Source organism: Falco naumanni, chromosome Z (genome assembly GCF_017639655.2).
Source record: "Falco naumanni isolate bFalNau1 chromosome Z, bFalNau1.pat, whole genome shotgun sequence".
Lineage (NCBI taxonomy): Eukaryota > Metazoa > Chordata > Aves > Falconiformes > Falconidae > Falco > Falco naumanni.
The window spans coordinates 74,972,658-75,000,420 of record NC_054080.1 but is presented as its reverse complement, the minus strand read 5'-3'; the positions used below and the strand labels follow the sequence as shown (position 1 = coordinate 75,000,420).

Here is a 27,763-nt window from a genome sequence, read left to right as displayed (position 1 = left end):
TGTGCTTGCACTTCTTGCAATCAGACGTGTGTGCTGTTGAGGCAGCCAGAGGGTCTGAGACCTCAGTCCTGCCCTGGGAGCATAAGTAAACATGGCCCTGCGATGGACATTCCTCCTCCTCCTCACACCTCTGCTAGCAGCACAGGGGCAGGAAAACCCAGACCCCAACATCTCCGGAGAACCCCAGGAAACAGGTAAGAAGTGCTTTCTCCTCGCTCCGCTGAAGAGAAGGTTTCACTGTTCTGCTGCAGGTTTGCTGTGTACCTATACCATGTGCAGGATGCAATAGCTGCGTCAGAGTGGACTGGAGCTGATGTCCATACCAGGGCCCAAGTGACTCAGGCATTAGTTGGGTTGTGGTGGGGTAAGGCTCTGTTTGGGGTTGGAGGACAGCAAACCTCAGTGTGCTGGGAAAGCCTCTGCCAGGAATGAAATATTCCTCCACAAAGTGGGCAATGTCCCCTAGGAGCAAGAGGTGGTGGTCTCTCTTTGCACAGTGTGCAGATGCTCTGTCCTCACTGCAGTGGAGATGGGTGCTATTGCCCAGCAAAGATCTGAGGAGCCATGAGCTCAAGCCCGTGTGTCCAGGAGACCCTGGGAGCAGGAGTTATGATGTACTCCAGTTGCTCTTTAACAGGTTTCCTTGGTGCTGGAAGGCCAGGGCACTCCCAAAGCTCTTCTGGGCTCTTCCTACACAGGTTGCACACTTTCACCCCAGCAGAGTCAGTCTGTGGGTTCACGTTATCCGACCTCCCAGGAGGCTGCCCTGTCTGGGGTCTGAGTTGTGGTCCAGGGGCTGTGACCTTGTGTTGCTCTGCACATGCCTGAATTAGAGTATTTCTCTAAATCAGTCTTGCTGGAGCTAAGTGATGAAAATCATTAAACTAGCATCGAATTGTGTTGTCCTGTTCTGCTTCTGGGATGCATCTGAGCTGACTCACGCTAGAGAAACCTGCCAGTTAAGTGCCTTGGCTGTGATAGAGACCAGGGAATGGGATCAGGATCTTCAGTTGTTGATGTGAAATGACAGTAGGGTCTGTACTGTGTGATATGGGCCATAGAGGCTCATTCCCAGGGGAAATGTGTCCCTGGGGTTGCAGGGAGCATGAGCACAGCACACTGTCACTCAAAACACCAAGAGTGAAGCCTGCGACAGAGGCTATCCTCCTTCCCCGAGTGGCTTCCCGTTTCCCAGATCCCCCATCGAAGCTGTCCTCCCAGGCTGGCACGTGCACTTGTGCCCAAGCATTGTGTGGCTTTCCAGCTTGTTTGCACGGTGCACACTACGGCCATACCATGTGCACTGGGGTGCAGTGGGGACCTGGTGGCCAGCAGACTCTTGGCATCTTGGTCTGCACATCTTGGTCACCCAGCTGCCCCTGGATGAGACTGGGGCTGCCAGCAGCAGAGATAGTATTGCTGAGTTTGCACATTGGTGTTTGTGAAAAGAGGAACCAAGCTACAAACATTTGCCAGCCCCACCCAACAGAGCAGGCAGCCCTGCCTGTATCCTCAGCGCACAGGTTCATCCCACCCAGGACCCGTGCAGAGGCCACCACATGGTAGATGGAGGGCCTTCTTTCACTGAGGGACAGGGCAAGGCTAGGATGGGGCAGGTTAGGGTGGAATGGGCCTCTGTGGGGCAGACAGTGGCAGTGGCGCAGTGTAAAGCTGTTGAACAGAGACTGGAGACACAGGGACAGGACATGACCCAGGAGTCCCCCTTCCCCAGGGTCCCTGAGCATCTCCTGTGACCCTGGCAGATGTTAGGGTACAATCAGGGAGGGGGAACAGCCAAGTGGGAACGGTGGACAAGCTGCTCCCACTGCACATTGCTGTACCCTTCCAGGCATTCCCTGCCATAGCAGAGCTGCGTCCCGGCGCTGGGTGCTGGGCAGGGGGTGAGGGTGCATGCTGTGTGGCTGGAAGCCCAGGTAAGAGCAGAGCAGCTGCAGGCAGAGGATGTGGTTGGTACATGTGGTTCATGTGTGAGCCTGTGCAGTGCTCCTGCTCTGCTCAATCTATCATGGGGCCACCGTGCAATGAGCAGGGCTCATTGTCTCATTGTCCTATTGTCACCTTACTGTTTTGCAGTGCTGTTCTTATGGGGTTTTTCTCACCTCTGAGATGCTGCACCAGTACAAAAGCCTCATCCCATTACAGTCCCAGTGCACCTGTGAGGCAGGTTGAGAAGTTTCTATGGGATAGTTTCCCTGCGGTCAAGGTCTGTGATCCAGGCTGTCCCTTGCCACTTTCTCATCAGCCTTGCCTGACATTGTGCAGCAATTTAGTCGCAGCTAACCAGAAGCCCTAACTAGAGGTGTAGCTGCAACACCCCGTGGGTGCTTGGGTGCTTGGTAAAATAAGGCTACGCTTAATCTGAAAGGTTTTGTGCCAGTGGGACTCGAATTTCAAGCACTGCCTAGAGTGAATCCTGTGGGAAACACAAACCCTAAGAGATGCTGCAGAGGAGTGCCTTGGGGATTGACACCCTTGGAGCTGTGAACTGTGTGCTCCACCATGCTCCCACTTTACATTATAGATTCAGGAAACAAGTATTTCACCTCCTGTTCTTAAAACCCTGCCAGATGCCCTGTCGCATGGCAGAGCAGTACAGATTAAAGTGCCATCATTTCCATGCTCTTCCCATGGTGCCTTGTTCAGTGACCTGCTTCACCATCTCCTTTCCCTGGCACTGCTCCCAAGCAGATCAGCCTGGAGGTCTCTCTGCCCCTTCCCCTCCCTAACACTGCCCATCCCTCTTAAAGATCCACTTGGAGCTTTGGTTGCTATCGAAGAGTACAGAGATGCTTTAAGACCCTGGGATGCCTCCTTGGTGGCTTGCAATACCACTTTCCACTGGTGGAAATGGTGGTTGCTTTTCTTAGCTCTTCTCAGTGAGCACGTGGCATCCAACACAGCGAGACCCCAGTGCACTTTGCTGTCATCTCTGTTAGCTGCTGGAGCTGCCATGGGAAAAGGGTTGAACTTTGCCTGCTGCTCCTTACATTTCACCTTCTCTTTTATGCTTTGTGTAGGGCACAATATAAGGCAAGAAAGTACATCTTTTGCTGGTAAGCAAAGGGCTGAATCCAGAAGCCTGACCTGAATTACCAGCATAGCTATTTCTCCTTTCTCCTGATGCTTCCCGCATGTGCTTCTAGGGCATGCCAGCACTTTGCTTTGCCTGTCACTCATAACTCCCCTTGCAGCAGGGACAGGCAGTCCAGGTATTTCTGTACAGTGCTGCCTGTATCGATGGATATTAAGCAATACTAAGAAGGAGAGTATTCTTAATAGTATCAATTTGGAAAAAAAAAAAAGTAACAGTTAATCTCTGACTATATGAGGCAAACAAACTAACCTTTTGTTACCACTGCCTAGGCATTCAGCATTCTCCATTTTGCAGTGAGCACACATTGCACATTATAAGAGGTGCCTGTCTGGTCACATCTACACCATATTTTCCAATGAGAGGTGCCTGTTTGGTCAATTCTACACCATATTTTCCACACGGAAATTTCACTTGTGTCAGCCTCTTTCCTGCAGTTGGGGGTGGAGGGCCTGTGGGCGGCTTTCTGTGTACCATAGTGCAGGGTAAAAACCAGTGTTTGATGACTGTTTCTTTAGTCTCCCGGATGCTGTTAGTCCCTACAAGACTAGAAGCTGAGTGTTTCTTTCCCCTTTCTCTCTGCGCACCCTCCCTTCTTCAGCAGTGCCCTGTGCCCCCCCACAGAGGTGTGTGCATCCGTCTCCTTTGCACAGCATGGTGGACATCCGATACCCTCTGACTCACATGTGCCACAGCTCCCTGTGGCCACCACCAAAGCGCATAAACAGCCACCCTGGGCTAGAAAAGGCCCCTTTGCTCTGAGGAGCTCTTTTTCCATGGCAAATGTTACAGAGTGATCGGGGAAGGAGTGTGAGAAAGGATGAGAACAGAGGTGTGTCCCCCACCCTGTGTGTCCAGACTGCACCCAGCAGTCATGGATTTTTCTTCCAGTGAGTCCCAAGTGGTAATCACACGCCTTCTAGATTTGGGCTTATTGGAGAAGTGAGGTTGAGTTGGATTGTGTTCAGCAATGTTCTTGAGACAAAAACAGATGTGAACAGAGGGCAACTTCTCTTCCCCCTTCTGTGGGGAAGCAGAGACTTCTAGGCTTTTCCCTCAAACAGTCAACAGAAAAGTCACTGGGAAGGGCTCTGAGCAGCTGCAGATACCTGAATGCACATGGTATCAATGCTGTGACAAGCTGCATGTCTTCAGCTCCTCTGCAGCAGCAGAGGTGCAAACAAGCCCTGGAGGTGCTGTGGGGGCACAGGTGCTGCTAGCAAAATGTTCTGTGTGCAGGAGGTCAGAAGGCTTTGGCAGCCTCTCAGCTTGCCTCGCTGGTGTACACAAACCCTTTGCAAGGCAACTGAGCTGATTTTGCCTTATCCATCCCTCTGTCAGACAGCATTAATTCCCAGGCTGATTTCTGAGGCTGGTGCACTCCCCTACAGCAGTGCTCTCTAGGCTCTGGCTCCTCTGAGGGTGGGGATGAGCTGTGGGTTCTGCCTGTCTTATCTCTCCCACCCAGCCCTCACGCTCTGCCTGGCATGGTCCATGCCCAGCGTGGGTCTGGGTGGTGTATCAGCCCCTGCTTGCCCCATGTGTGAGCATGACAGGGCCACATCTAGCAGGCCAAAGTGCACAGGGGAGCCTGTGGAGAAGAAAAAAGGGGGACGAATGACCACTCCCAGAGCTCAGAGGACCCAGAAAGGGAAGGATGAGTTGCAGAGGACAGGCATCCCACCGGTGCTTGCAAAGAACCCTGCGGGCACTGCTAGGTACAAGGAGGCAGCAAGAAGGTTTGCCTGTGGGACTGCTAGCTGGTGCAGTCCTTGTGCCTGAAAAGGCACATGTGGCCGTTGACACACCGCTGGCACACAGGCAGTCTCTGCAGAAGCACATTTCAGCCATCTGCCCTTGCCTGATGCCACACTGGAAACCACACTGGATCAGAGCAGACATAGACAGGACTGAGGAAGCCTGGGAGAAAAACTGCACCTCTGCCAGGCCCTTTTCTCCTGAAAAAAAGAAAAGGGAAAAGGTGCTGCTGTCTCTGGAAAAGGTTTAGGGCTGATAAATGCCCAGGTTTAGGAGAATCGATTCACTGGAACTCTGACAAAGCAGGCCAGCCTAGTCAGAAATGTGTGGCTGTTGTTCCAGCTGAGTCCAGGGGATCTTTTCACACCTGCTTACAGCACAGGACTCTTACACAGCACCTGTTTACTTGTACTTCAGTGAACCAACCATAACTAAGGGAAAGGCTGAATCAATCCGAAGTGCCTGTCAGCAGTAATCAATATAATGCTGAATCACACCTAATTTCAGCATGCAAAAGCTTCACCTTTTAGTAAAAAAAAAAAATCATTAACTTTAAACATTAAGGACTAATTCTCCTTTGTACTACAGTAAGTCTGCACTCTATTACACCTCTAAATCAGCAACCGTGAGATGTAGCATTACTCCCGGACTTGGTAAGGAAGCACCATACAAGGCCTCTTGAACCTTCAGAGAGATTTGTTCATGGTTTTATCAGGAGCAAATGCTTTGCTACATGAAGGGCACTAACAGTTTTGGTGTGAAGCTTAGGGAGGGCTGGGACCAAGGCAGAGCTCTGGCATACAGCTACAACCACCCCTGCCAGCAGAGCATCAGTGCTTGTAGATCACTGCCCCAGATATCTCTGGAAATCTGCACCCATGTCACCAGGTTGCACACAAAGGAGAACTTCTGTTTTCCTCCTGGCTTCCTGCTCGGCACGTTGCCAAGCCCTGTGCTGCCAGTGGGGTTTGTGCCACTGCGGCGACTGTAACAGCTACTGGGTTGCATGGAAGCACATGGAAAAGGAGCAACAAGCCCCCTTTGCACTGAAGGTCAAGACTGGGGCAGTCTGGGAGGGCCAGATGCTCATGAGCACTCACAGCCCCCTCAGCTCCTAGGGCTGTCTCCGCTGGAGGGGTTTCATTCCCCCAAACTGCTTCTTGCTCGGTCAGGCCCCACAAACCTGTTTTCAAGCAATGATTGTTCACGTTTCTGCTGTGACTGAAGCTGGAAGGATCCCCATCAACAAATAAACTTTGTACAGGCACGATTTTAAAGCCCTGAAATGCAAAACAAAACACTAAAAGTGCCTTCACAAGTAGCTCTCACCTGCCTGAAATAATCGCTTCTCCATTTGCCAATCTGGTGGTATTTTATTCCATTTATTTGGCAGGGGCTTTATTCTGGCTGGGGTGATGCAGCTGTTGTGGTCTGTTGGCCTGCTGCATGAGGAGCGCAGGGCAATCAGGGATTCATGGTGAGTCCTAATGTCATTTGGGCGTGCTGGGAAGCAGAGCAAGTTCACTGTGCCTGGCCTGGCTGCACCCCAGAAACTCGGGACAAAATTTGGGTACTTACAGCATAATTTGTTGGTTGAAAAGGGCTCGCAGAGAGGTACATTCCTTATTACATGAAAACTGGTATCTGGTCAGAAGGTAGAGACCAGGTTAGTGCCATGCAGAGAGGAAGCAGCACTCCTGTCTAGCAACTAACGGAAAGTGAAAATTTACTTCCATCAGCTGCCCAATCTATGTGGTGAAAAATGCAACTAAACATACAGCTGGTTAAATATGTACCTGCAGTTCCTGTCAAGTCTTTTCTGCCTACCCAGATGTGGGGGTGTTGCCCATCCTGAGTGAGAATGGAAGAATATGAGACAGGAGGTACCCAGCCCTTGGAGCGAGGGGCTATTTTGGGCAAGAGATAGAGAGGAAAAAAGAAGTGTAACTGACAGAGCTAAAGCAAATTGGCAACTTGAGCAGGCTTTTCGCTGCAAATAAGCACGAACGTGGGTGTGAGCAGGTAGTGCCCAGCAGGATGGCAGGAATGCAGGTGAGCAATAAAATAAGGGGAGTGTGGTGATGCTGGTGTTCTAGTGTAAGGGATTGCAGCCTCATGAGTGCTGCCTGCCAGCAAGCAGACAGTTGTAGAGAGATGTGCAGCTGAAGAGGGCTGTGTCATCCTATTTTAGGGGAGGCCACCTCCTACCGTGATACCTTCTCATGCCCCTGGTTTGTGCTGGGTGAGCAAATCTAGGGGACATGTCTACCAAGGCACAACAAAGCAGTCCCGTTTTGGGTGAAGTGCAGAGAAAAGGCTGGGTGCATGGGGTGGGGTGTGAGCTTCGTGGCCAATGCTGTGAATTTACATGTGGAGGTCTGAGGACAGGCTGCTGGCAGCTGCCTGGTGGGCCAGAGGTGGGAGGGTGAGCAATGCCAGCATCCACCCTCTGGCTCTCCCCCAGCTCCTGCCTCTGGGGGACAGCGCGAGGGGAGAGCAGCAGCCGCCGCGCTGCTGGATCCCTCTGGCCGGGACCCCTCCACAGCACCTGTGTGGGCAGGAGGGCCAGCGGGTAACCCGCCTGCTCCGCACCTGAGGGTGCAAGGAGTATTAATGCCCCTGGGGCCCAGGGCCGCATCCTGGGAGGTGCTCATCTCTGCCGGCCCTCTGAAGGGAGGGGGGACCAGCAGCCCTCTGTACGGGGCCCTCCCCCCCCCCCCCCCCCCCCGAGGACACTGCTGGAGCCCAGCGGTGCTCAGGGCTCTCCCTCACGGCCTTTGCACACAGGAAGGTGTGAAGTCCCCTCCGACTGGGACCCCAGGCTGCAGTTCACCCCGGAGCAGAGCAGCTACGCCTTGAACGATTCGGTGCAGCTGAGCTGTGCTGGGGAGTATGTGCCATCGGTCCCCCACATCAGATGCGTTTCCAGAGGGATGCAGACCTTGTGGAACGAGACTGCTACCTGCAAGGGTAAGCATAGCCCCCCATCACCCTGGCCCGGGGTCCTGCCCTGGGGGCAGACCCCCCGTGACATGGTCGTGCTCCAGCCTCACCTGGTGACAGGCCAGGAGCGGGAGATGCAGATGCTTTGGCTTTCTCCACTGTCCTGGCAGTGTCCAGGCATCTTCTATCTCAGTCCCTTGCTGCGGGCAGCTGCCGGGTCTGTGCTCCTGGGGAGGGGTTCCAAGGGGGAAGCCTTGCTGGCCAGTGTCTTCTGGCTCCAGATGGAGAGCTGCAGCTGCGAGGCAGGGAGGAGGAGGAGGAGCAGTTAGAGGGCTGCAGCTTGAGGCTTCGGCTCTTTGAGCTGCTCGAGAGTCCCGTGTTCCCCTGGGAAGCCTCTCTGAGGGTTGGGTGAGCTCTGGTGGGGGAGGCTGTCACTGCTGCACTGTTCAGCTGGACACGAGGGGGGCCAAGAGAACAGGGTGTCAAGCACCCCGTGCGTAGCTGGAACCCAGGGAAGGCTTGGGAGTCCTGGAGATAGGGGTGATGACAAGCCCTGTGCCCCTGGACAGTGCCTGCACACACGGTGCTCCCAGAGGCGCTCCCTCGGCTCTGTGTCAGGGTGAGTGCTCAGAGTCATGGGGAGGGGAGAGCTGTCCCAAGCCTCCTCTTGTCACCTCCCCAAAATACCCCTCACCCAATCTTACCTCTGATGGACACATGCCAACGGCCTGTTTGGTGGGACCCAAGACCCCAGATGGCACCAGTGCTTGGGCATGACAAAAAGAATGAGGAAGTGACTCTGAGCTGCAGCGGTGGTTTCCAGCCACCCTTCACCCACGTCCAACGTGCAGGGGAGCTCAGCCACTGAACTACTCTGCATCTCTAAATGGAGATGCGTGGCTCAGGAGGAAAAGCAGTGATGCCGGGGTCCCCATTCAGGGAAACATAGTGTACATGGGTAAGCAGGGTGTCAGGAGGTGCCTCCTATGGAGCTTCTGTGGTCAAATCCCACCCCATTCATCCATCTCTGAGTACTGACCATCACCACTGTGGACAGGGATGCGCTTCTGATGCCTGATCAGGGCCACTCAGATCTCCCTGTTTCTGATACCTGGGACCTTTCCTCAACTGAATTCTGGCACATCCTCATCCACCACCTTCCTGGGCAGGCCCCAGCCCTGGCTGACCCTCACCCACAAGGAGAGCTCCATCCTAACAAGCCCCACTGAGGGGTCACATCCTGTCAGATGGGTGCGTCACCTTCCCTCTCCCTTCAGGGACCAGAGGAATTGCTGGGGATTGCTGATACCCCACCACCTACCCCTGACCCTCCTCAAAACATCCTGACCCAACTAACACCCACTTTCACCTCTTCCAGAAATGTGCCAAAGGCCCAGGTTTGACCGAAGACTCCAACTGGCACCAGACCAGGAGAATTACCAAAAGGAGGAAGAAGTGATGCTGAGCTGTCCTGAGGGTTTCCAGCCGTCCTTCACCAAAATCAAATGTTTGAGCAAAGTCCAGGTCACGAGTTATAGGAGACCTGTATACAGACACTCATGGTTTGGAAGGGACATCAGAGGTGACTGGATCCCCATTCAGTCCGGTGTGGAGTGCATCGGTAAGGGTGGCATCAGGAGCACATTGGTCATCTACTAGGGCAGGATACTGCGAATGTGTCTGGGTGAGAGTCAGCATGGGAATGTCATGATTTTCCCTTGAGGCCAGTGCTGTTTGGTTTGATGACTCTGAAAGCAGGTCCTGCAAGGCCAGGATTAAATGTGTCCCATTGTGCTCTCCCATGGCACCAAATGATGACGACAGTCACACACCTCAAAGGGTGCAATGAGAGTGGTGATGCAGCCCAGCTGGGGACACACTGTCCTCCGCTTCCGTTACCCCCACCATGTGCTGATGATTGAATGAATGGAGGCAAGTTGTCTTACTGGGAGAATTGTCCCAAAAGATCACATCCAGCTTCTGGGAGCACCATGACCCCAGACTCCTCCTGCTCCCCTTCCAGAAAGCTGGAGTGACCAGTTTAACTCTCTCTTTCTCTCCCACCCCACTGGTGAGGAGCAGGGCTGTCTGACCGCAGCACCCTTGCAAGGCTGGGAGGGGAAGGGAAGGGAGTGACCCTCTCACAATGTTTCCTTCACAGAGGTCTTCCAGGTTGTCCCTGGGACCTTGGAGATTTCAAGCACCAGCATCAAACTGAACTGGACCTGCAGGCTCCCTGACACCTGCCAGCACATGTGGGTGTGGGTGCACTGGGGGTGCTGTGGGAAAGAGGATTGGGCTGGAAGGTTGCGGGTGGCTCATGCCCTGCACCGAGCCAGTTTGCCAGTCATTCCCTGGAGGTTGCAGGCATGAATCAGGTATGAATTCATGCATTGTGAATCAGGGGAATGGTCTTCAGGGAGCAGGATGACAGCCGTCTGTGCACGTCCTGTCCCCAGGTGTGCCCAAGGAACACTGTGCCTGCTGAGAGCAGAGCAAAAGGGAAATTGCTGGCTGGATGGGCCTGGGCGTGGGCAGCAGCTGGGTGCCTGTGCGTGGGGTAGGTCGCAGCTGTGTGACAGTGAGACACAGCTTCTGGGTACTCAGCTGGACATCTCTTGCCTTCTGCAGTCGGGGTTTTTGAGAGCAAAGCCTGATGCTAAGTGGCTTGTTCACCAGCATGTCTGTACTTCTTCACGGCTGTTCAGAAGATGGTCTGAATCTTGTGAGATCCTTTCTCTGCCCCTTTGGGAGAAATAAGATTGTGTTTTAAGCACTTTGATGCCTCTCAGTTTACCTTGTAGAGGCTGGAATTGGGAAGTGCTCCTTCCCAGGTACCAGCATCCTTGCCCGTAGGAACCACTGCCATAAAGCCTCCCCCCACATCACTCAGCAAACTACTGGGACAGGCTGTGGCTGCTCAGCCCAGAGGATGGTGAATGTGGTGAGGAAGGGGTGTGGAGGAGGTGCAGGGCTTGTGCCAGGGAAAAAGGGCAGGAGCTGTGGTAAAGCAGAGGATGTGAATGGAGAAGGCATTGCTCATCTGCATGTCCCACTGCATGGTGGGGCAGGAGGACAGTAGCTGAGGGACTGACTGAGCCAGCACAGGGACCCCAGAAGTGTAACAGGGACATCTCTGAACCCTGTGGTAGTGATGAACCATGGCTGGAGAGACATCCGCCCCAGCAGGACTGATGGTGCCATGGCCCATCAAGGGCAACCTGAGCTGGGGTGGGTGACATGTCTGAATGAGTGGTCAGAGGGTGTCTTCTAGTGCAGGGGTGATTGTCCTGGGAAGCTCCCTCGTGTGGGCTATGGAGGAGGTAATATAGTGTCACTGGACACAAGGATGGATGGGGCAGATTCATGGGTGAGTGATCATTGACGCTTCAGGTACACAATGAGAGCCCCATTACAACAAGCCTTGCCTGTGGGTCACATCCTGGCAGATGGATGGCATCTTCCCTCTCCCTTCAGGGGCTGGAGGGATTGCTGGGGAATTCTCTTCCACCAGTCACCCATGCATCACCTCATCATCTCCCAGCCCAGCTAACACCCACCTTCACCTCTACCAGAAATGTGCCAAAGGCCCCGCTGGGACTCAAGACTCCGACTGACACCAGACCAAGAGAATTACAGGAAGAATGAAGAAGTGATGCTGAGTTGCCCTGATGGTTTCCAGCCAGCCTTCACCCATGTCAAATGTGCGAGGGAAGTGCAGTCCATCAGTCACAGGAAACCTGTATACAGAGAGGTTTGGACTGGAAGGGACAGCAGAGGCAGATGGATCCGCATTCGATCCAGCGTGGAGTGCATTGGTAAGGGAGGCATCAGGAGCTCTCCTGACCACCCCACTCTGCCCTTCTTGAGCTGCCCTCCAGCTGTACCTGCACGGGAGGTTCCAGGCTGTCTGCCTGCCTGGGGAAATGGTATATGCTGCTAAAAGCGGTGTTGAGGCAGCCCCTGAGCCCACCCCGAGTCCAGCCTGTGGCTCACCAGTGGGTGGGATGTTCTTGCTGCAGGTGTGAGAGATAAGGGTTTTCTTGAGGGCTTCTGGCAAGATGGTACGCACAAGGGAGAGAGGCATGAGAGGGCTATGTGTGGTCTGTGTGGTATCACAGTTGGGTGAGGGGGATCAGAGGGCTCTGCTGCCTGTTTCCTCTCAGACTGCGCAGCTGTGAGTACCACAGCTTGCTCCCTGTGGGTTGGTACCCTTCAGGCTCTGAGTCGTGGTGGGTACAGGCTTGGCACCACCTTCTCACAGCGTGGGGCACCGAGGTCCCCTCCAAGGGAGAACAGGGCAACAATGGGCTGAGTAGGAAAACAGCTGAGGGGTCCCATAATTTTTGAAAACAATAGCCTTCTGCTGCTCTCCAGCTCAGCAAGTGCCCTGAGACCTGGGCCACAGCAAGAGGGCTTGGAACTGGTTCACTGCAGGAGACTGTGAACGTGGATGGTGTGGAGAGGTCTGGGGGAGGGGGAGGGGATGCTTCTTCTGTGACTCCCCCTGGGGCCAGGTCCATGCCATAGCCCAAGATTTTAGGGTGTCCCGTCTGGTTCCCGTGGGTGTTTTGATGACTTCATGTGGCAGGTTCATAGAATGACAGAATCATTTAGGTTGGAAATAACTTTTGAGATCATCAGGTCCAATCATTAACCCAGCACTGCCAGGTCCATCACTTAAACTATGTCCCTAAGCAGTGCACCTCCTCCCAGGCAGCCTGTCCCAGTGCTCCACCACCCTGTCAGTGACAACGTTTTTCCCGATACCCAACCTAAACCTCCCTGGCACAGACTGAGGCCGTCTCCTCTTGCCCTGTCACTTGTCACCTGGGAGAAGAGACCGACCCCCCTGCCTACACCCTCCTGTCAGGCAGCTGCAGGGAGCCACAAGGTGCCCCCGAGCCTCCTCCTCTCCAGGCTGACCCCCCCAGTTCCCCCAGCCGCTCCCCACCAGCCTTGTGCCCCAGCCCCGGCACCAGCCCCCTGCCCGTCTCTGGACACGCTGCAGCCCCTCTGCGTCCCCCTGGCAGTGAGGGGCCCAACCTGAACACAGGAGTCGAGGGGCGGCCTCGCCAGTGCCCAGGGCAGGGGGACAGCACTGCCCTGGCCCTGCTGGCCACGCTGCTCCCGGCACCAGCCAGGATGCTGCTGGCCTCCTTGGCCACCTGGGCACACGGGGGGCTCATGCCCAGCCGACTGCCGACCAGCCCCCCCAGGCCCTTTTCTGACGGGTACTGTCCAGCGTTCCTAGGGCTTGAAATAGCCCTGCCTTCTTAGGTGCCACAAGGCACCAGGGTCAAATGTTGCTCCATCAGTCACTGTGTGAGCTTTGTGCATAGTATGAGCCCCTCATGGGTGCTCCAGTCCCTTGAGCTCCTGTACTCCTGGCCTTTCATGGGGGAAGCAGCTTGGGGCCCTTTTTCCCCTCATTCTCTTCCCGGGTATGCGGTGCATGAGGGCTATTCTGTACGGTGTCCTAGAGCACCATCTCTCACTACACTTGTCAGGGAAAATGAACCTTTCTCCTGGGGTCTATGCAGAGCAGGAAAGGGCTAGGTCTTTCCAAGAGCTGCATCTATTGGACTGTAGAGATGCTGGGACCCACAGACCCCTCCGTTTTGATCCAGTGGGGAAAACTACCTTGAGCAACAGTAGTCCACACATTTACCCACATTCCTTTCTGTCCAGACTTCTGCTCCCCTTCCAGAGAGCTGGAGTGACCAGTTTAACTCTCTCTTTCTCTCCCACCCCACTGGTGAGGAGCAGGGCTGTCTGACCGCAGCACCCTTGCAAGGCTGGGAGGGGAAGGGAAGGGAGTGACCCTCTCACAATGTTTCCTTCACAGAGGTCTTCCAGGTTGTCCCTGGGACCTTGGAGATTTCAAGCACCAGCATCAAACTGAACTGGACCTGCAGGCTCCCTGACACCTGCCAGCACATGCGGGCGACCTGCCGTCTTGCAGGGCCTTCCCCCCGTCCCTGTGAAGCTGAGGAAGTGGAGGGAGACGAGATGCTAGATGGCCAGGAGGGAACATTCATCTGCCCCCCTCTGCAGCCCTTCACTGACTACACTGTCACCATCTCACTGCCCCGTGGCAGGACCCTGTACATAAACCACATCAAGACAAAGGAAACAGGTATGTGTCAATCTACACGAGATGTAAAGGTGCCCTTTGCCTGGCATATCAGCTTGATCATCTGCTCCCCACAGTGATGGTCCTGGGATCAGGGCTGCTTAGATCCCATGGGGCTGTGGGGAAGGGGCTGTGCAGGGCCCTGGAGCACCGCCTTGTGCCTTTCTCCTCTCTCTCCCCCTCCTTACCACACCATTGCTCTTCCTGCTTCATCAACACATCCAGCCTTTGTGGGGGACAAACCCTGCATGCGGGGTCCCTTTGCAGCCTGTCCCCTGAGCCAGGAGCTGCCTGCACCCTGCTCTGGGCTCAGCCCTTCCTCACCAGCCCCATGTGTGACCCCATCCTCCTGTGCTTCCAGTGCCAGACAAACCAAAGAAGCTGAGGCTGAGTCCGAACACGGGGTCTCTCAGGTGGAAGGCGCTGCCCCCCTGCAAAGGGGAGATCATCGGATACCAGGTACCAGGTGTGGTCTCCTTCACCTTGCCAGGCACCTCCTTGCCTGGAGCTCCATTCAGGCAGCCTGAGGAGAGTAAAGAAGGGAAAGCCTTAATGACCTGTGAGATGAAAGACAAGTTGAGGGCTCCTCTTGTGGGGGATATCACAACAGTGCCTGAGGTGTTGCAATGCCATAGCAGCAACCTGGCCTTGGGCTCATGACACGTATATACACCTCTTCCAAAGAGCAGCCTCCCTCTTGCCCTCAGCTCTTCACGGAGGCTTGGTCCTTTGCTCACGGAGGCAGCCACTGTGCCATCTTGAGTGTTGGCTCCAGGTTCCTCCTCTCCTCCTCCTTGTCTGCTTTGCGGAGCCTTCCACGGCTGGGGCAGGCGCAGGGAAGGGGAGGCTGGCGCAGGGCTTTGCTCCGTCTCGGTGTGCTGTGGGCAGGTTCCCAGCGGGCAGGTCGGGGCTGCTGCCCTCCAGCTCTGTCCCCTGTCCCCAGCTGAACATCACGGCCAGGAGCGCGCGGGACGGCGGCTTGCTGCAGATAGAGCGGCTGCGGCTGAGCCGCTCGGTCACCGAGCACCCGCTGCCTGGGCACGGCCTCGGCCACAGCTACACGGCGACGGTACAGGGGGTCACGGCCATCGGAGCCGGGGCTGCGTCGCTGTGGGAGTTTCAGCCCGACGGCTTGGGTAAGGCCCGCTGTGTTCCAGAGCCTCGGGGTGGCCCTGGCGTGTGCCGCGGCTGAGGCGGCTCTCTGTCCCCAGCCCGGGGGGCTCCTGGCCGCTGCGGACGAGCGGGGGCACAGGGGAGCTGTGCTCCACGGCCAGCGCTGCCCGGGGCTGCCCTGCTCCTCGCACGGCCAGCCCCGCCGCGCTGTGCTGCCGGCTGCTGCTCATCCGCCGGGGCTTGCCTCCAGACACGCCGCACCCTGCCGGCATCAGCTGCCGCAGCGTCCGTGACGTCTCCCCATCCCAAGGGACGGCCGTGCTTCCCCTCCAGCCCATCGCCCGTCCCCCCGCGGAGGTGAGGTGAGTGCAGCCTCCGACGGCTCTGCTCTCCGCGGCCCCCGCTTGGGCTTCCCCCCCGCAGCCGCCTCTGCCCCGCTCTCCCCGTCAGACAGGGCATCGCCCCCGGCCCTCTCAGCGCGCTGCCTTGCAGGGAGCACCAGCTGATCGTGGCCGCCACGCACAATGGCACGCTGGTGGAAGGCGCCTGCTCGGGGGAGCCGCAGCCCCTCAACGCCAGCCGGCAGCCCGACACCTACGTGGCCGCCGTGCTCAACCTCACCGCCCCCACGGACTTCGTGCTGGGTGCCGGGACCCACGGGCAGGGTTACCGCAACGCTGCCCTCCGCCCGGGCTGGGACTACACGGCCCTTCTCCGCCTCATCCAGCGCTCACAGGAGGTACTCGTCACGGGGAGGGGGGGGAGGGGGCTGCCGCTCGCCAGGGATGCTGCCAGCCGGGGACGGGACCCTCGGCGCGGTCTGGGCTGGGTGCCGATGGCAAGCAGCGGTGCTGCCCAGGCTCCGGTCCCGGCCCCTGTGCTGAGAGCCCAGGCACCTTGACAGGACAGTGTCCCCGGGGTCCTCGGCCACTGCTGGGGCATTTGGTGGTCATGCGTGGGAGACCTTTGTCCCCAGGGAGGGTGGTGGGGAAGCAGTGGCCTGAGCTCTCCCTTCCGTCTCCTCCCACAGGCAGAGAAGTTCACCTGCATCTGCTACAGCTTCTCTCTTGGTAAGTAAGTGGGCTTCTCGCTCCCTGTGCCCGAGAGTCTCTCCTGCACGTCCCCTTTTCCCAGCCTGGCCACTTCCCATGGAGTGGTGCTGGCCGAGCCCAGGAGCAGTAGGGTCTTGTGGTCTTACTAGCATCTTCCTGGAAGTTCTCTGGGTCTTGAGAATATCTATGATAGATGGGCTTTGGGCAACATCAGGCCTCTTGCACAGGTGTGGCACCAGTGGCAGCTGGACACTGTATCATCCCTGCCATTGTCATATATTGTGTCTTAATCCCAGTACTCCCCTGTTACAAGTACAATCCCAGAAATGCAAACACCTCACCAGGCTCTGGCTGTGCCTAGGGCAGTTAGGAAGACAGTGCCCACACTGGAGGGTATCACACCCAGGCAAGCACACAGTCTTTCTCCACCATCTTAGCTATTCTCCAGTATAGAGCCTGTAGTGGGAGGTGAGGTAAGCTGCTTTTCATCCCATGCCCCTGTGGGATCTCCTGGTGCCTGGTTCAGGCTGTGTGGGAGCCTGAGTCTGGGCTGCGCTGGTTGCAGGACAGGAGCCGACACCGCTGCTAGAGAGGATGCCTGTGTTGCTGGCAGTAGTGCTGGTTATTGTACTCCTGGCACTGGGGATTTTGCTGCTCTTCGTGCTCTTCAGGTCAGTATGTGCCTCACCTCTCCTGCCTTCTGTGAGCCATCCAGTGCCTTGCACTTCCAGAGAGTGTCCAAGTGAACCCTGAGATAAAGCAAGGTGGGAAGCAGGGCTGTTACATGGGCAACAGCCTCTCCTATGTCACTATCTTCTTATGGTCTATGGGCCTGACTCACTGTTTTGCAGGCAAAAGTACAATGGTTCAAAAACCTCGGAGAGCAACAGCACTATCCCCCTGCGAAGATGTCAAGGAGGTGCAGTATAAGCAGAGGCCCTGATGCCTTGTCTGGACAGGCTGCCTGTTCAAAGCCCAGGCAGGGTGCTTACAGGCTCTGTAAGGTACTTACAAGAGCAAGGGGATCAGAGCTGGCTGGCGTGGGGAAAGGGACACTCCCAGAAGAAACAGACCTGCATGGGGAGGGACAGTCTTGGGTTTGGTGGGGTCCTGATCACCACAACGCGAGCTCAGTCCCAGCTGCGGTTCTCCAGGCCCAGCCATCAGGCGCATGCTAAACTCCTGTTCTCTTTCATGTTCTCTGTAGGTGTGTGCAAGCTGAATACACAGATCCCAGTGGAGGAACTGCTGGAGACTCTGAAGAGGTTTAAGAGGGCAGAAATAGAGGCAGAGCTGACAGAGGATGAATCACTCGACAGGCATGGTGCTGGGCGTCTGAGAGAGTATCAGGTCTGGTTTAGCTTTTCTTTCCCACCTAGCCACACTGTCCACCCAGCCCTCACCCCTTCCTTGGGTGTGTGATGGAGCTGGCCTTAGCCGGCCCCAGAGCATGTGCCAATGCAAAGCGGGCTTGCCTTCTTCCTCTGCAGCAACTGTCCTCCACTTTGTTGCACCCCTGTGATGCTGGGAAGGAGCTGTGTAACCAGAGCAAGAACCGCTACAAGAGCATCATCCCTTGTAAGAGAGCTCTCCTGGGGCTGGCACAGGCATTTGGAGGTGGTTGGGCAGTACAAGGTGCTGGGCTGTCACAGGTGCACCTCCTCATTTCCTCATCTCATCCTCTGTGGCCACTGAAACCCAAAGGCATTTTCCAAAATCATCATGTTGCCCCCCTGTTTTATATCCGGTTGGAGAATACTTGTTCTGCTCTTCAAGTCTCCCTGCAAACTTAATCATTCATCATTGTATTCCTGTTCCTGCTGTTAGTCACTGCTGAGCACTGCTGTGTGCCTTCCAGAGGCAGATATTTGTGGGAAAGCAGAAGGAGTGACCCGATTGCTTTCAACACTTAAAGCTTCTCTGGGCCCCACATGGTGAATATCTGGCCATTGGCAAACTGCATGTGTGCTCACAGCCCAGAAAGCCAGCTGTATCCTGGGCTGCAGCAAAAGTAGTGTGGCCAGAAGGTCCAGGGAGGTGATATTCCCCCTCTACTCTGCTCTTGTGAGACCCCACCTGGAGTGCTGCGTTCAGCTCTGGGGCACCCAACGTTAAAAGGACATGGACCTGTTGGAGCGAGTCCAGAAAAGGGCCACAAAGATGATCAGAGGGATGGAACACCCCTCCTATGAAGACAGGCTGACAGAGTTGGGGTTGTTCAGCCTGGAGAAGAGAAAGCTCTGGGGAGACCCTATAGTGGCTTTCCAGTACCTGGGAAGGGGCCTGCAAGAAAGCTGGAGAGGGACTTTTTACAGGGGTGTGTAGTGATAAGACAAGGGGGAATGATTTTAAACTGAAAGAGGGTGGATTTAAATTAGATATTAGGAAGAAATCCTTTACTGTGAGAGTGGTGAGACAGTGGAACAGGTTGCCCAGAGCAGCTATGGATGCTCCATCCCTGAAAGTGTTCAAGGCCAGGCTGGATGGGGCTTTGAGCAGCCTGGTCTGGTGGAAGGTGTCCCTGCCCATGGCAGGGGGGGGGGGGGGACCTAGATAATCTTTAAGGTCCCTTCCAACCCAAACCGTTCAATGTTTCTATGACTGTGATTAGCAGTCTTCCCCAAAATCACATTGCATCTCCTGCTGTGCCATGTCATCTTTCATCTCGTAAGATGTTCTTTACCTCTGAACATGTCCTGGGTCCTGGAGTGCTGCTGAGGAGGGAGTGGACTGTGCTGGACTTTCTTAAATTACATTCCTATCCTCAAACAGTCACTTCATTGCTGCCTCAAAGAGACAGTTGACTGATTCCTGCCTTCCTTCTCTTTCAGATGATCACTGCCGTGTGGTGCTGCAGCCCTCTGACACAGGGAATGGCTACATCAATGCCAGCTATGTTGATGTAGGTAGCGAGGAATCGCTGTCCCCGAGCAGGGGAGGGGTGCCTGGGCAGGGTAGGATTGGTGTCTGGCTATGCTGGGTGAGGATAGTCCTGCTCACATGGCTGGCCCAATGGTCTGGCACTTTCTGCCCTCAAGTGTGCGCAGATCTTGGGATGTCACTTTCTTTTCATCCTCTCTGAGCTGCCCTGGGTTTGTGTGCAGTTCTCATCTCTAACAAAAAGGGACCTGTGTGAGGGGACAGGAGACAAGATGCAGCCCCTGGGTACCCTCTCTCCATGCTGGCCAGGAGTAATTGTGGGACATACTGTGTTGAGGGCCCTGGGCTCTGATGCCTGTGGGGATGGGGTCCTTTATTTCACTCCTCGTCAAATATTTCACCTGTCTGATCAGAGCTGTTTGAACCTCTCCCCCACAGAGCTACCGGAGTCCACGCTTCTTCATTGCAGCTCAAGGTGGGTGCTCCCAGCCCTCATGCTCAGGAGATGCCAGTCGCTTCCCTGAGTACTTTGGGGAGTGGGGAAGTGGGACAGCAGCCTAGGAGCTGTTAATGGCTCGGTCCAAGGCCCTGTATCCCCTGGGCCTGTCTTGGATGGTGACTACAGCTACTGCAGGGCATGGAAGGCCTAAGTGGCAATTTGGCAGTGGCCAGTTGGAGCTGATCCCTGCACTGCCCAGGCTGAGTACGTGGACCTTTCATGCACAAGCCTGATTTGTTCCCCTTGGTGGCTGGCGCAATGGGAACAAACCTGCAAATTCCTGACGTGTCCGCATTCAGTAAACTCAGAGACAGGCTCGTTCCAATGTTGCAAAGCTGGGATGGGTTAGTCTGCTCTGCACAGCATGCAGTAAGGAGGTCTCAGAGTCTTTGCAGACCTGCAGAAATGCTCTTCAGGAAATAGGACACTAAGTGTGGGAGCAGCTCATGGGTCCTCTTGAGGATGTGGATGGGGGAGCCCCTGAAGCAGCAGTGAGTCCTTGACGTATCCTGGGCTCACCTGCCCTCCCTCTTCCTTGTCCTAATTTCTAACATGGGTGATGAAGCCAAAGTGCACAGCAGTCCCTGCCAGGTTCTGCTGTGCCCAGGCTGTGCGGTGTCCCAGTTAGAGGGAAGCCCAGGGCTGCTCATAGCCTGGGAACACCCAGTTTGTGCCCAGAGGCCACCACACACCCACAGCCCAGGCACTGGCACAGGGCTCTCTTCTTCCTCCTCCAGGCCCCTTACCTGGGACAGTGGTGGATTTCTGGCAGATGGTCTGGCAGGAGAAGATCTCAGTCATTGTGATGTTGACAGGCTTAGTGGAGCAGAACAAGGTAGAGAAACCATCTCAGCCTGTGCTCAGCTTGGGTCTCTGCGGAGCCCAGGCTTCCTTGCCTGCTTTGCTCGAGTGCAGCTGTCAGTGAAGGCAAAGAGCAGCTCCACACCACTGCTGGCTTGCAATGCTGCCCTCATGAGCTGGCTAATGCTTAGTGGTCTCACTGCTGTTGACAGACTAAGTGCGAGCAGTATTGGCCAGAGCAGGAGCAGGTCTATGGGGACTTCACTGTGACACTCAGCAACACCAGGACCACCACAGGCCTCATCACACGCATCTTCTGCCTGCAGAAGGTAAGGCTGGTGTATAGCTGAGATGGGGACGCAGGATGCTTTTGAGTTTCAGCAACTGGTGGGAGCTGCTGGCCAAGAGAGGCTGGTGTCCAGCACTAGCAGGTCAGCATTGCTACCACTGGGTGCCACGCCAAGGCATTGGCCCCAGATTTCTGTGCCAGGCAAAGGCAATGCATCAGCTCCACCGGTCCAGCTGAGTCTGGACCGATGATGCACATGGGCAGATCATGCATCCTTGAGGGCTTGGATGAGGTGATCACAAAGGGTATAAAACAGCATCTCTGTACATCCACGATGATGAGAAAGGTGCCTGCCTGCCACCTGGGCCGATCTGCAGAGGGTACACATTGAAGCTCCGTGGTCATTTACAAGCTCCTAAACCTGAGCAGATAGTTTATGGTTTAAGAAAACTTACATAATGACATTTCTCAAGATGGGTACTTCTGAAGTGATGACTCAGAAAAAAAGCAGAAACTGAAGGAGCTGGAAGGAGGGGAAAACAGGTACAATACAGAGAAATTCCAGTTACACATATTCCTGTCTTTTCTTGTCTTGCCCAGAGCAAAGTGTAGCTGAAAGGTAAAGCTCCAAGAACACTTGATGGTGGGACATACCAGTTCGTTAGTTCAGGCCAAGTGAATGTGATATTTAGGGAAAAATACAAATGGGCTGGTAACAAAAGTGACTACATTCACTTCAGTGCAGCACCAGCCTTAGGAAGTACCTTATTTGGGAAAGCCAGGGCATTTCAATGACTATGGCAACACTCTGAACTGTGATTTTTTTGGTTTTTTCCTCTGGGGCACAAGCTACATGTTCTGCTCTGAGTTCACTCTTCACAGCACGGGGAAGCAGAGGGCAAAGTGAATTTTGTAGCTGTGTGCTCAGTGAATCTGCCCTTCACTGTCTGATGAGCTGTAGCAGAGCAGTGATTGTAGTGGGAGTGCCAGAGGGGAACACTCTGTGCTGGTGTCCCTCCATGCACGTTTCTGAGGTGGTTCCTGCTCCCTGCTGCCAGCCATGTCTCCTTTTCTGCAGGCAGGCTGTGCTCCCCCAAGAGTGGTGGAGCAGTTTCACTACCTGCTGTGGCCAGACCATGGGGTCCCCAGAAATTCTGCCCAACTCCTGTGCTTAGTGGAGATGGTGAACAAGACGGGGTTGGAAAAACCTGCTGGACCCGTGCTGGTGCACTGCAGGTAATGGGCTGGCAGCACTTGGGTGCTGGGACGGAGGTGGCTGGGGCAGCACTGACCCCCAATTTTCTGTGTCCTCAGTGCAGGGATCGGGCGCACAGGTACCTTCATAGCCCTGGACTTCCTCCTGAAGATGGGGAAGGCTGAGAGGAAGGTAGATGTGTTTCACTGCGTGCAGAGGCTGCGGGAGCAGCGGGTCAGCATGGTGCAGACCAAGGTGAGGAGAGTTACCTGCTTCCTGCACACTCTCAGGCTGCAGATCTGCTTTCCACCCTTCTCAGCGATGTGGCATGCAAAGCCACACTGTCCATGCCATTCATGGTCTAGCCACAGGGACTGGAGCTGCCAGGTGATGAGGACTACAGTATCTTGTTTTCAATGCTGTGTCTAAACTTAGTGGTGTTCCATGTTCCCCTAAGACACCTTGAGGTGCCAGCAGCATTAATATGTACCAGTCATCCTAGTATAGAAGGGCTGCCTCGTAGGCAAGGAGCGTGAACAAGAGTCCACATGTCCTTCAGGCTTTCAGGATGTCTGCCCTTGTGGTATCTTCTGGGCCACTGTGTCCTGGACTAGGGACTACACCCTCATGGTCTGCTCAGTGCTGGCACCCTTTGGAGGAAATTAGGTTGGACAGTACCGTCTGGCTGTTTGTAGAACTAACTAGTTCACTGGTTTTCTGGGTTCCCTTCCCCAGAGCAGGGGTCTGGTCTGAGAGGGAACTTTAAACCACAGGAAGATGGTCTTGTCTGCGTTGTTGCATTTGCTGGCTGTTTCCCAGGGCAGGGCTGCCTGCACTGAGAGGTGTCTAGCTGCAGGGCCCCACAGCAAGAAGGTGAAGGATGGACCTGACTCATACCTGGCACGGGTCAATGCCAGTAAGCTGGTGATCTGGAGTTCCAGGGCTCCTCATGGAGCTGCTCGTGACTGTACAACTGACCCGTATCCTCATGCAGGAGCAGTACGCCTTCCTGTACGAGGTGCTGCTCGAAGGCTTGCTCTGCGGCAGCACCGGAGTGCCAGTGGAGAGCATCACCAGCCATGTCCGCTGCCTGCGAGAAGCTGAGACCTCAAAGCACAACAATGTTCTTGAGAAGGAGTTCAAGGTACCACCAATATATGGTACACTGGGTCTGGTGCTGTGGGGGCTGGTCTGTGGTGCCTCCCCCCCTAATGCTTCCCCCCAGCTGTGGGATGGAGATGGGGAAGCATTTGCCTGAGGTGACTGAAGAAGGGGAGGAGCTGACAGGCAAGACTTGCTTGACTGAATCATCCCTACAGGCCTTGCAGAAATTTTCCGAGTTGTTCCAGCTCCTGCCATGCAGAGAAGCAGAGAAACCCACCAACCAGCCCAAGAACCGCAAGCCAGGGATCCTGCCAGGTACTGCTGGCAGGGCTGGGCAGCCCCTTGCTCTGTGACCCAGCACCTGAGAGCAGCATGGGGGGACGATGCTGCCCAGCTGCTTCCTGCCCCAGCAACATGACACTGGCAAGTTCTGCCCAAGGTCCAGTCATCATAAATAGAGATTAGGGTGGTTTTTCCATGAGAGCAAGACCCCATCCCTGCTTCCTTCTGAGCTTGCTGGAGGCATGCATCCATGAGGTATGCCTGAGATAAACATGTTCTTGGGTTGAATCTTTCCCAATGGAAAAGCTCAGGTGAGCCATCAGGGAGCAATGAGGTGGACGGACCTGCTGTGCCTCCACTCATGGTGTTCCAGACATGCCGTGTCAGGCAGCCCTGAGCTGTCATGGCCATGGGGCTGGTGGTGCCTGCTCATCCAAGCCCCTCCAGCCCATGCCACAGGGATCCACGCTGACCCCAACACATGCAGGGAAATCCCCAGCCCTCTGCAGGGGGAAAAGATGGCTCATCATTTCTCTCTCTGCCCGTTACCTCCACAGCGGACTCCTGCCGACCTATCCTGATGTCCTTACTGAATGCAGATGGCTCACCAGGGTACATCAACGCTGTTTTTGCCAACGTAAGGCTCTGGCCCCAGCAGGGAATGGGAGCTGCTGAGAGCAGCAGAGACACACGCACAGGCACACACCCCATGACTGCTCGAGGCAGGGGTAGACCATGCCACCCTGGTTTGAGGGGTCCCAGCCCAGGGGCTTCTTCACAGCGACTAGTTCCCAGCAGCTGGGGCCATGCTGCCAGGAGATGCCAGGAGATGGCCCCCGTGATCAGCCCAAGCCCTGCCTGCACAGCCTCACAGCGGCTGGCTTCTGCCTGCTGAGAGCAGGGGGTGGATGTGATGAGCTGAGGGGGCAGTGGGCTGCGAGGCTGCTCTGAGCAGGGCTGGTGTGGCCTGGGTCTCCTCTGGCTCTCCTCTGAGCCTGCAGAACCCTGGATGGATGGAGGCAGGGGGCCGTTCCCACTGTCGAAGGGGCTCTCGGGGGGGTGGATTGTATGACCTTCTCCTCCCCCACGTGTGTTTTGCAGACATACATTGAGGAGGACAGACTCATCATCACCCAGCTGCCTTTTCCCACCACACGGGTGGACTTCTGGGCTCTGGTCTGGGATTACACCTGCACATCGGTGGTTGTGCTGAACCAGGTCCAGGAGCTGGACAAGGTCAGCAGCCCACGCTTGACCCTCCCCTCTCCTGGCTCTGCGTGGGGCCAGGCAGCATGTTTTCAGCCTTTGCCCCTGCACAGCTCTTCTAATGAGAGCACTGCTTGCTGCAGGAGCCCATTGCAAGCTTGTGGGGTCCACCTGGGAGGACCCTGAGGACAGTTGAAGCACTGTGACACTACAGCAGTGGGGTGTCCCCAGTGTCACAGCAAGGGAGCATCCCTCAGTTTTGCCTACCCCTGCCCAGGAGACCTCTCTGAGGGAGTATTATGCTTCTGGCTGCAGCACCATGAGTTGGTCCCCAGCAAATGGCAGGCAGAGCATCCACGTACACACAGTGGCTCATGGGCAAGGGGCTGCTATCTGCACACCCTCATGAGGTGCTGAGCTCTGCCACGCATGTAGGCTGGGGCTGTGTGTGATCACATGTGTGTCTCTCCCTCAGACATACGTGGAGTTCTGGCCCACCCAGGGTCAAGCTGCCTACGGTCATTTCAATGTCCACCTGATCTCAGAGGAGCCTGAAGCTGGCTTCACAGCCTGGACACTTGCCCTCACCAACAGGCAGCAGGTGAGCTCTTTGCACAGAGATGGTGAAGTCCTTTGAGAACTGCCTTTGCAAGAGCTGGGATGACCAGCCGGGCTCCAGTGTCAGCAGGCTTTGGTTGAGGGTCAAAGTCACAGCTAGGGATGGCAGAGGCCACAACAGTTAGAGGGATCTGATGGGATCCTGGAAGGGCACTAGCCAGAGCAAGGCCTTTTGCCTTGGGAGAGAGGTTAGTCCCAAGAGGATGAGGTTGTGGGCAGAGGTACAAGGCAGAGGTACATTTGTGTACTCTTCCAGCTCAGAGGACAGCAGCCATAGATAATGGTTTTGTATCTCGCTGGTGGTTGGTGGATGGGGACAGCTATTATGGGTAGCCGGGTGCTGGACTGACATCCATCTGAGCTGCACTTGGTGCTCAGCTCTTACCTTGTGCTCTGTCCATCTGCCAGTCTCAGAGCACTCAATGGAGAAGGGCAAAGTCTGGGACCGGGCCACCCTATGTGGAGCTGCTCCCTTGATCCAGCGTGCATGGTTAACATGCACTGATCTTCCCTTACCTCCATGAAGCCAACGGGATTCTTCTCTGCCCAACCCAAGTGTCTTTTTTCCCACTAGCCCAAGAAGTCTGCACTGGAAGTCCGGTTCTGGCAACTGAAGGACTGGCCCATGCAGCATCGTCTTCCCCCACACCCTGCCACCATCATCAGTCTGCTAGGGAAGGTGGAGACACACCATCGGCAGAGCCAAGACGGTCATATCCTTGTCACCTGCTGGTGAGTGATATCTCTCGGTGGAGCCCTCATGGCATAGAGCTGGCTCAGCCCAGACTGTGTCAGTGAACTGGGTCACAGCTCTGTCTTGGGTGGACATATGGACATGAATTCAGCTGTGTTCAGGGAGGAAGTCTTCCCTGTACAGGCTAGCTAAGTACAGGATCTATGGACAAGATCATCCTCAGAGCCTGCAGGTCTGGTGGGACACCTCTGAGGCTCAGCTTTGACAGGTGACCTCAGAGTAAAAGTCTCCCTTTGCTGTCCTCCGCAGGGATGGTGCCAGCCGGAGCGGGATCTTCTGTGCTGCTAGTTTCCTGTGTGAGCAGATCCAAAGTGAGGGCCTGGTAGATGTATCCCAGGCTGTGAGGATGCTGAAGAAGCGGCGGAGACAGCTGATTAAAGATGTGGTAGGTTCTGACTTCAAACCCAGATGGGATGGCAACACCAGAGCAAGAGCCATAGCCTGGACTGTCCCAGAAGCTGCTGTAGCACCTCTCTGCTTAGATCATGCTGGGGCCAGCAGGGGCAGATGACACCTCTGAAAACACTGTTTGCTGCTGGGGCATACCCACTCACTCAGGGGCAGGTTCTGCAGAATCAAATGGGCACTGAAGCATCCTGTGGGCTGAATTGCCCCTTTCTGGTCCACCTGGCCCGCTCAACAGAGGGCTGCGCTGGTGGCTGCTCAGATGCCTGTCCTGCACCCACCTCACCACCTGGTCTGGGTGCTAGAGGCCATGATAAGATGAGCACCCTGGATGGGAGTGAGCAGCAGATGCTTCATGCCATGGAGACTAGCTCTTGCTGAGACCTGCTGGCTCAAGCAATGGGGTAGCCCAGCTGCCAGCTACTGGAGCTCATGTCTGTGATTCCTCAGCCAGAGAAGGTGGGCTCCAACTGAGAGGAGGAGAGTGGGCTGGACCTGTGCCTGGCTTGCTCAGGGAGATGTTGGTAACCAAGGCTGGCCTTCTGCGGTAGGTGTTGGTGTACCAGGTTCTCACATACGTTTTTCTGTCCACAGGAGCAGTATGGACTCTGCTACGAACTAGCCCTCAGTTACTTGAATTCATTTGAAACCTATGGGAATTTCAAGTAGAGGCATGTCCACAGCCCATTTCTGGCCTGGCCTCTGACTCTATTGACAGCCCTCCATCAATAACAATAGAAACCAGAGGAGACAAGAGGGACGTGTACAGCCCTAGGATGCTTTACTCCTCTGAAAAGCCACCCCAAGGGTCTTCTGTGTCTGGAGGGCACAGGCTGGACTGTTTCCAAATTGTGGTCAGGCTTTGAAGTGGGAACCTGACCCTTAGCCCAGAGTTTTCACAGGAATTTACCTGGAATCACAGCCTGAGTATGCAGACGAGAGCAGAGGCACCAGGACCTGACCTGTCTGTGCCAGGGATGAAAAGAACGAGCTGTCTCATCCACATGCCTTGTCCCTCCAAGCAGCCCCAGGGAAAATGGGGTGGCTCCCCCAGCACCCAAACTGTGTTTTGCCATCAAACAGCATCAAACCCCTGTAGGATCCACAAGGCTCAGAAGTACAAGCTATCTGTCCTACTTTTGAAGAACCGTGAAGCCCAAAGCCAACAAAAGCCAAAGGAAGGACAATCCAGTCCTGTAAGGCTAGCCTGGTCCTTCCCACCCCACACAATCCCTTCCTGGAGCTCCTTCTTCCTGATGCTGATCCAGGTGCCACAGCCCTGCCAGGTCCAGAGCGGCTCCCTCACCAGCCTGTCTGGCTCGACCATGGCAATCCCAGGTGGTAGGGAGTCAATTTAGATATCCTGGATGTGGTCCTGGCGGAGGCTGCTGCACCACAGAGACTGGTTCTGCCTTTCCTGCTCAAGGGCGAAGGGCCTCAGAGCCAGGACTGACTCCACGCCTTTGTGTTGTGTCTCACCAATAAAGACTCTGTGCTGGCCATGGTGGTAGTGACGTCTGATCTTCACTTTTCTTCCACATTTGACCTGGCACAGGGCCTGCAAAGCAGCTGAGAGCAACAGGTTCCTCAGCTCTGGGCACAGAGCTGGGCACAGA

General features: G+C 55.5%; 1 protein-coding gene across 2 annotated transcripts; it reads left to right on the top strand.

Moving 5' to 3' along the window:
* On the top strand, positions 1-27,647 carry LOC121081310 (receptor-type tyrosine-protein phosphatase kappa-like). Of its 2 annotated transcripts, XM_040580232.1 has the most exons (28): positions 1-194; positions 7,658-7,840; positions 9,192-9,434; positions 11,389-11,631; positions 13,662-13,952; positions 14,311-14,408; positions 14,893-15,085; positions 15,313-15,424; positions 15,555-15,801; positions 16,093-16,132; positions 16,680-16,785; positions 16,966-17,033; positions 17,322-17,464; positions 17,605-17,692; positions 18,946-19,016; positions 19,433-19,469; positions 20,231-20,328; positions 20,507-20,623; positions 21,662-21,819; positions 21,898-22,033; positions 22,773-22,922; positions 23,098-23,197; positions 23,722-23,801; positions 24,266-24,400; positions 24,846-24,971; positions 25,563-25,720; positions 25,992-26,127; positions 26,742-27,647. In XM_040580232.1, exons 1-28 carry the CDS (start codon positions 92-94, stop codon positions 26,814-26,816), a joined length of 3,735 nt encoding a protein of 1,244 aa, XP_040436166.1. In that variant the 5' UTR covers positions 1-91; the 3' UTR covers positions 26,817-27,647. The 2 variants fall into 2 exon arrangements, with proteins under 2 accessions (XP_040436166.1, XP_040436167.1); XM_040580233.1 differs by lacking the exon at positions 9,192-9,434.
* The last annotated feature ends 116 nt before the right edge of the window (positions 27,648-27,763 follow it).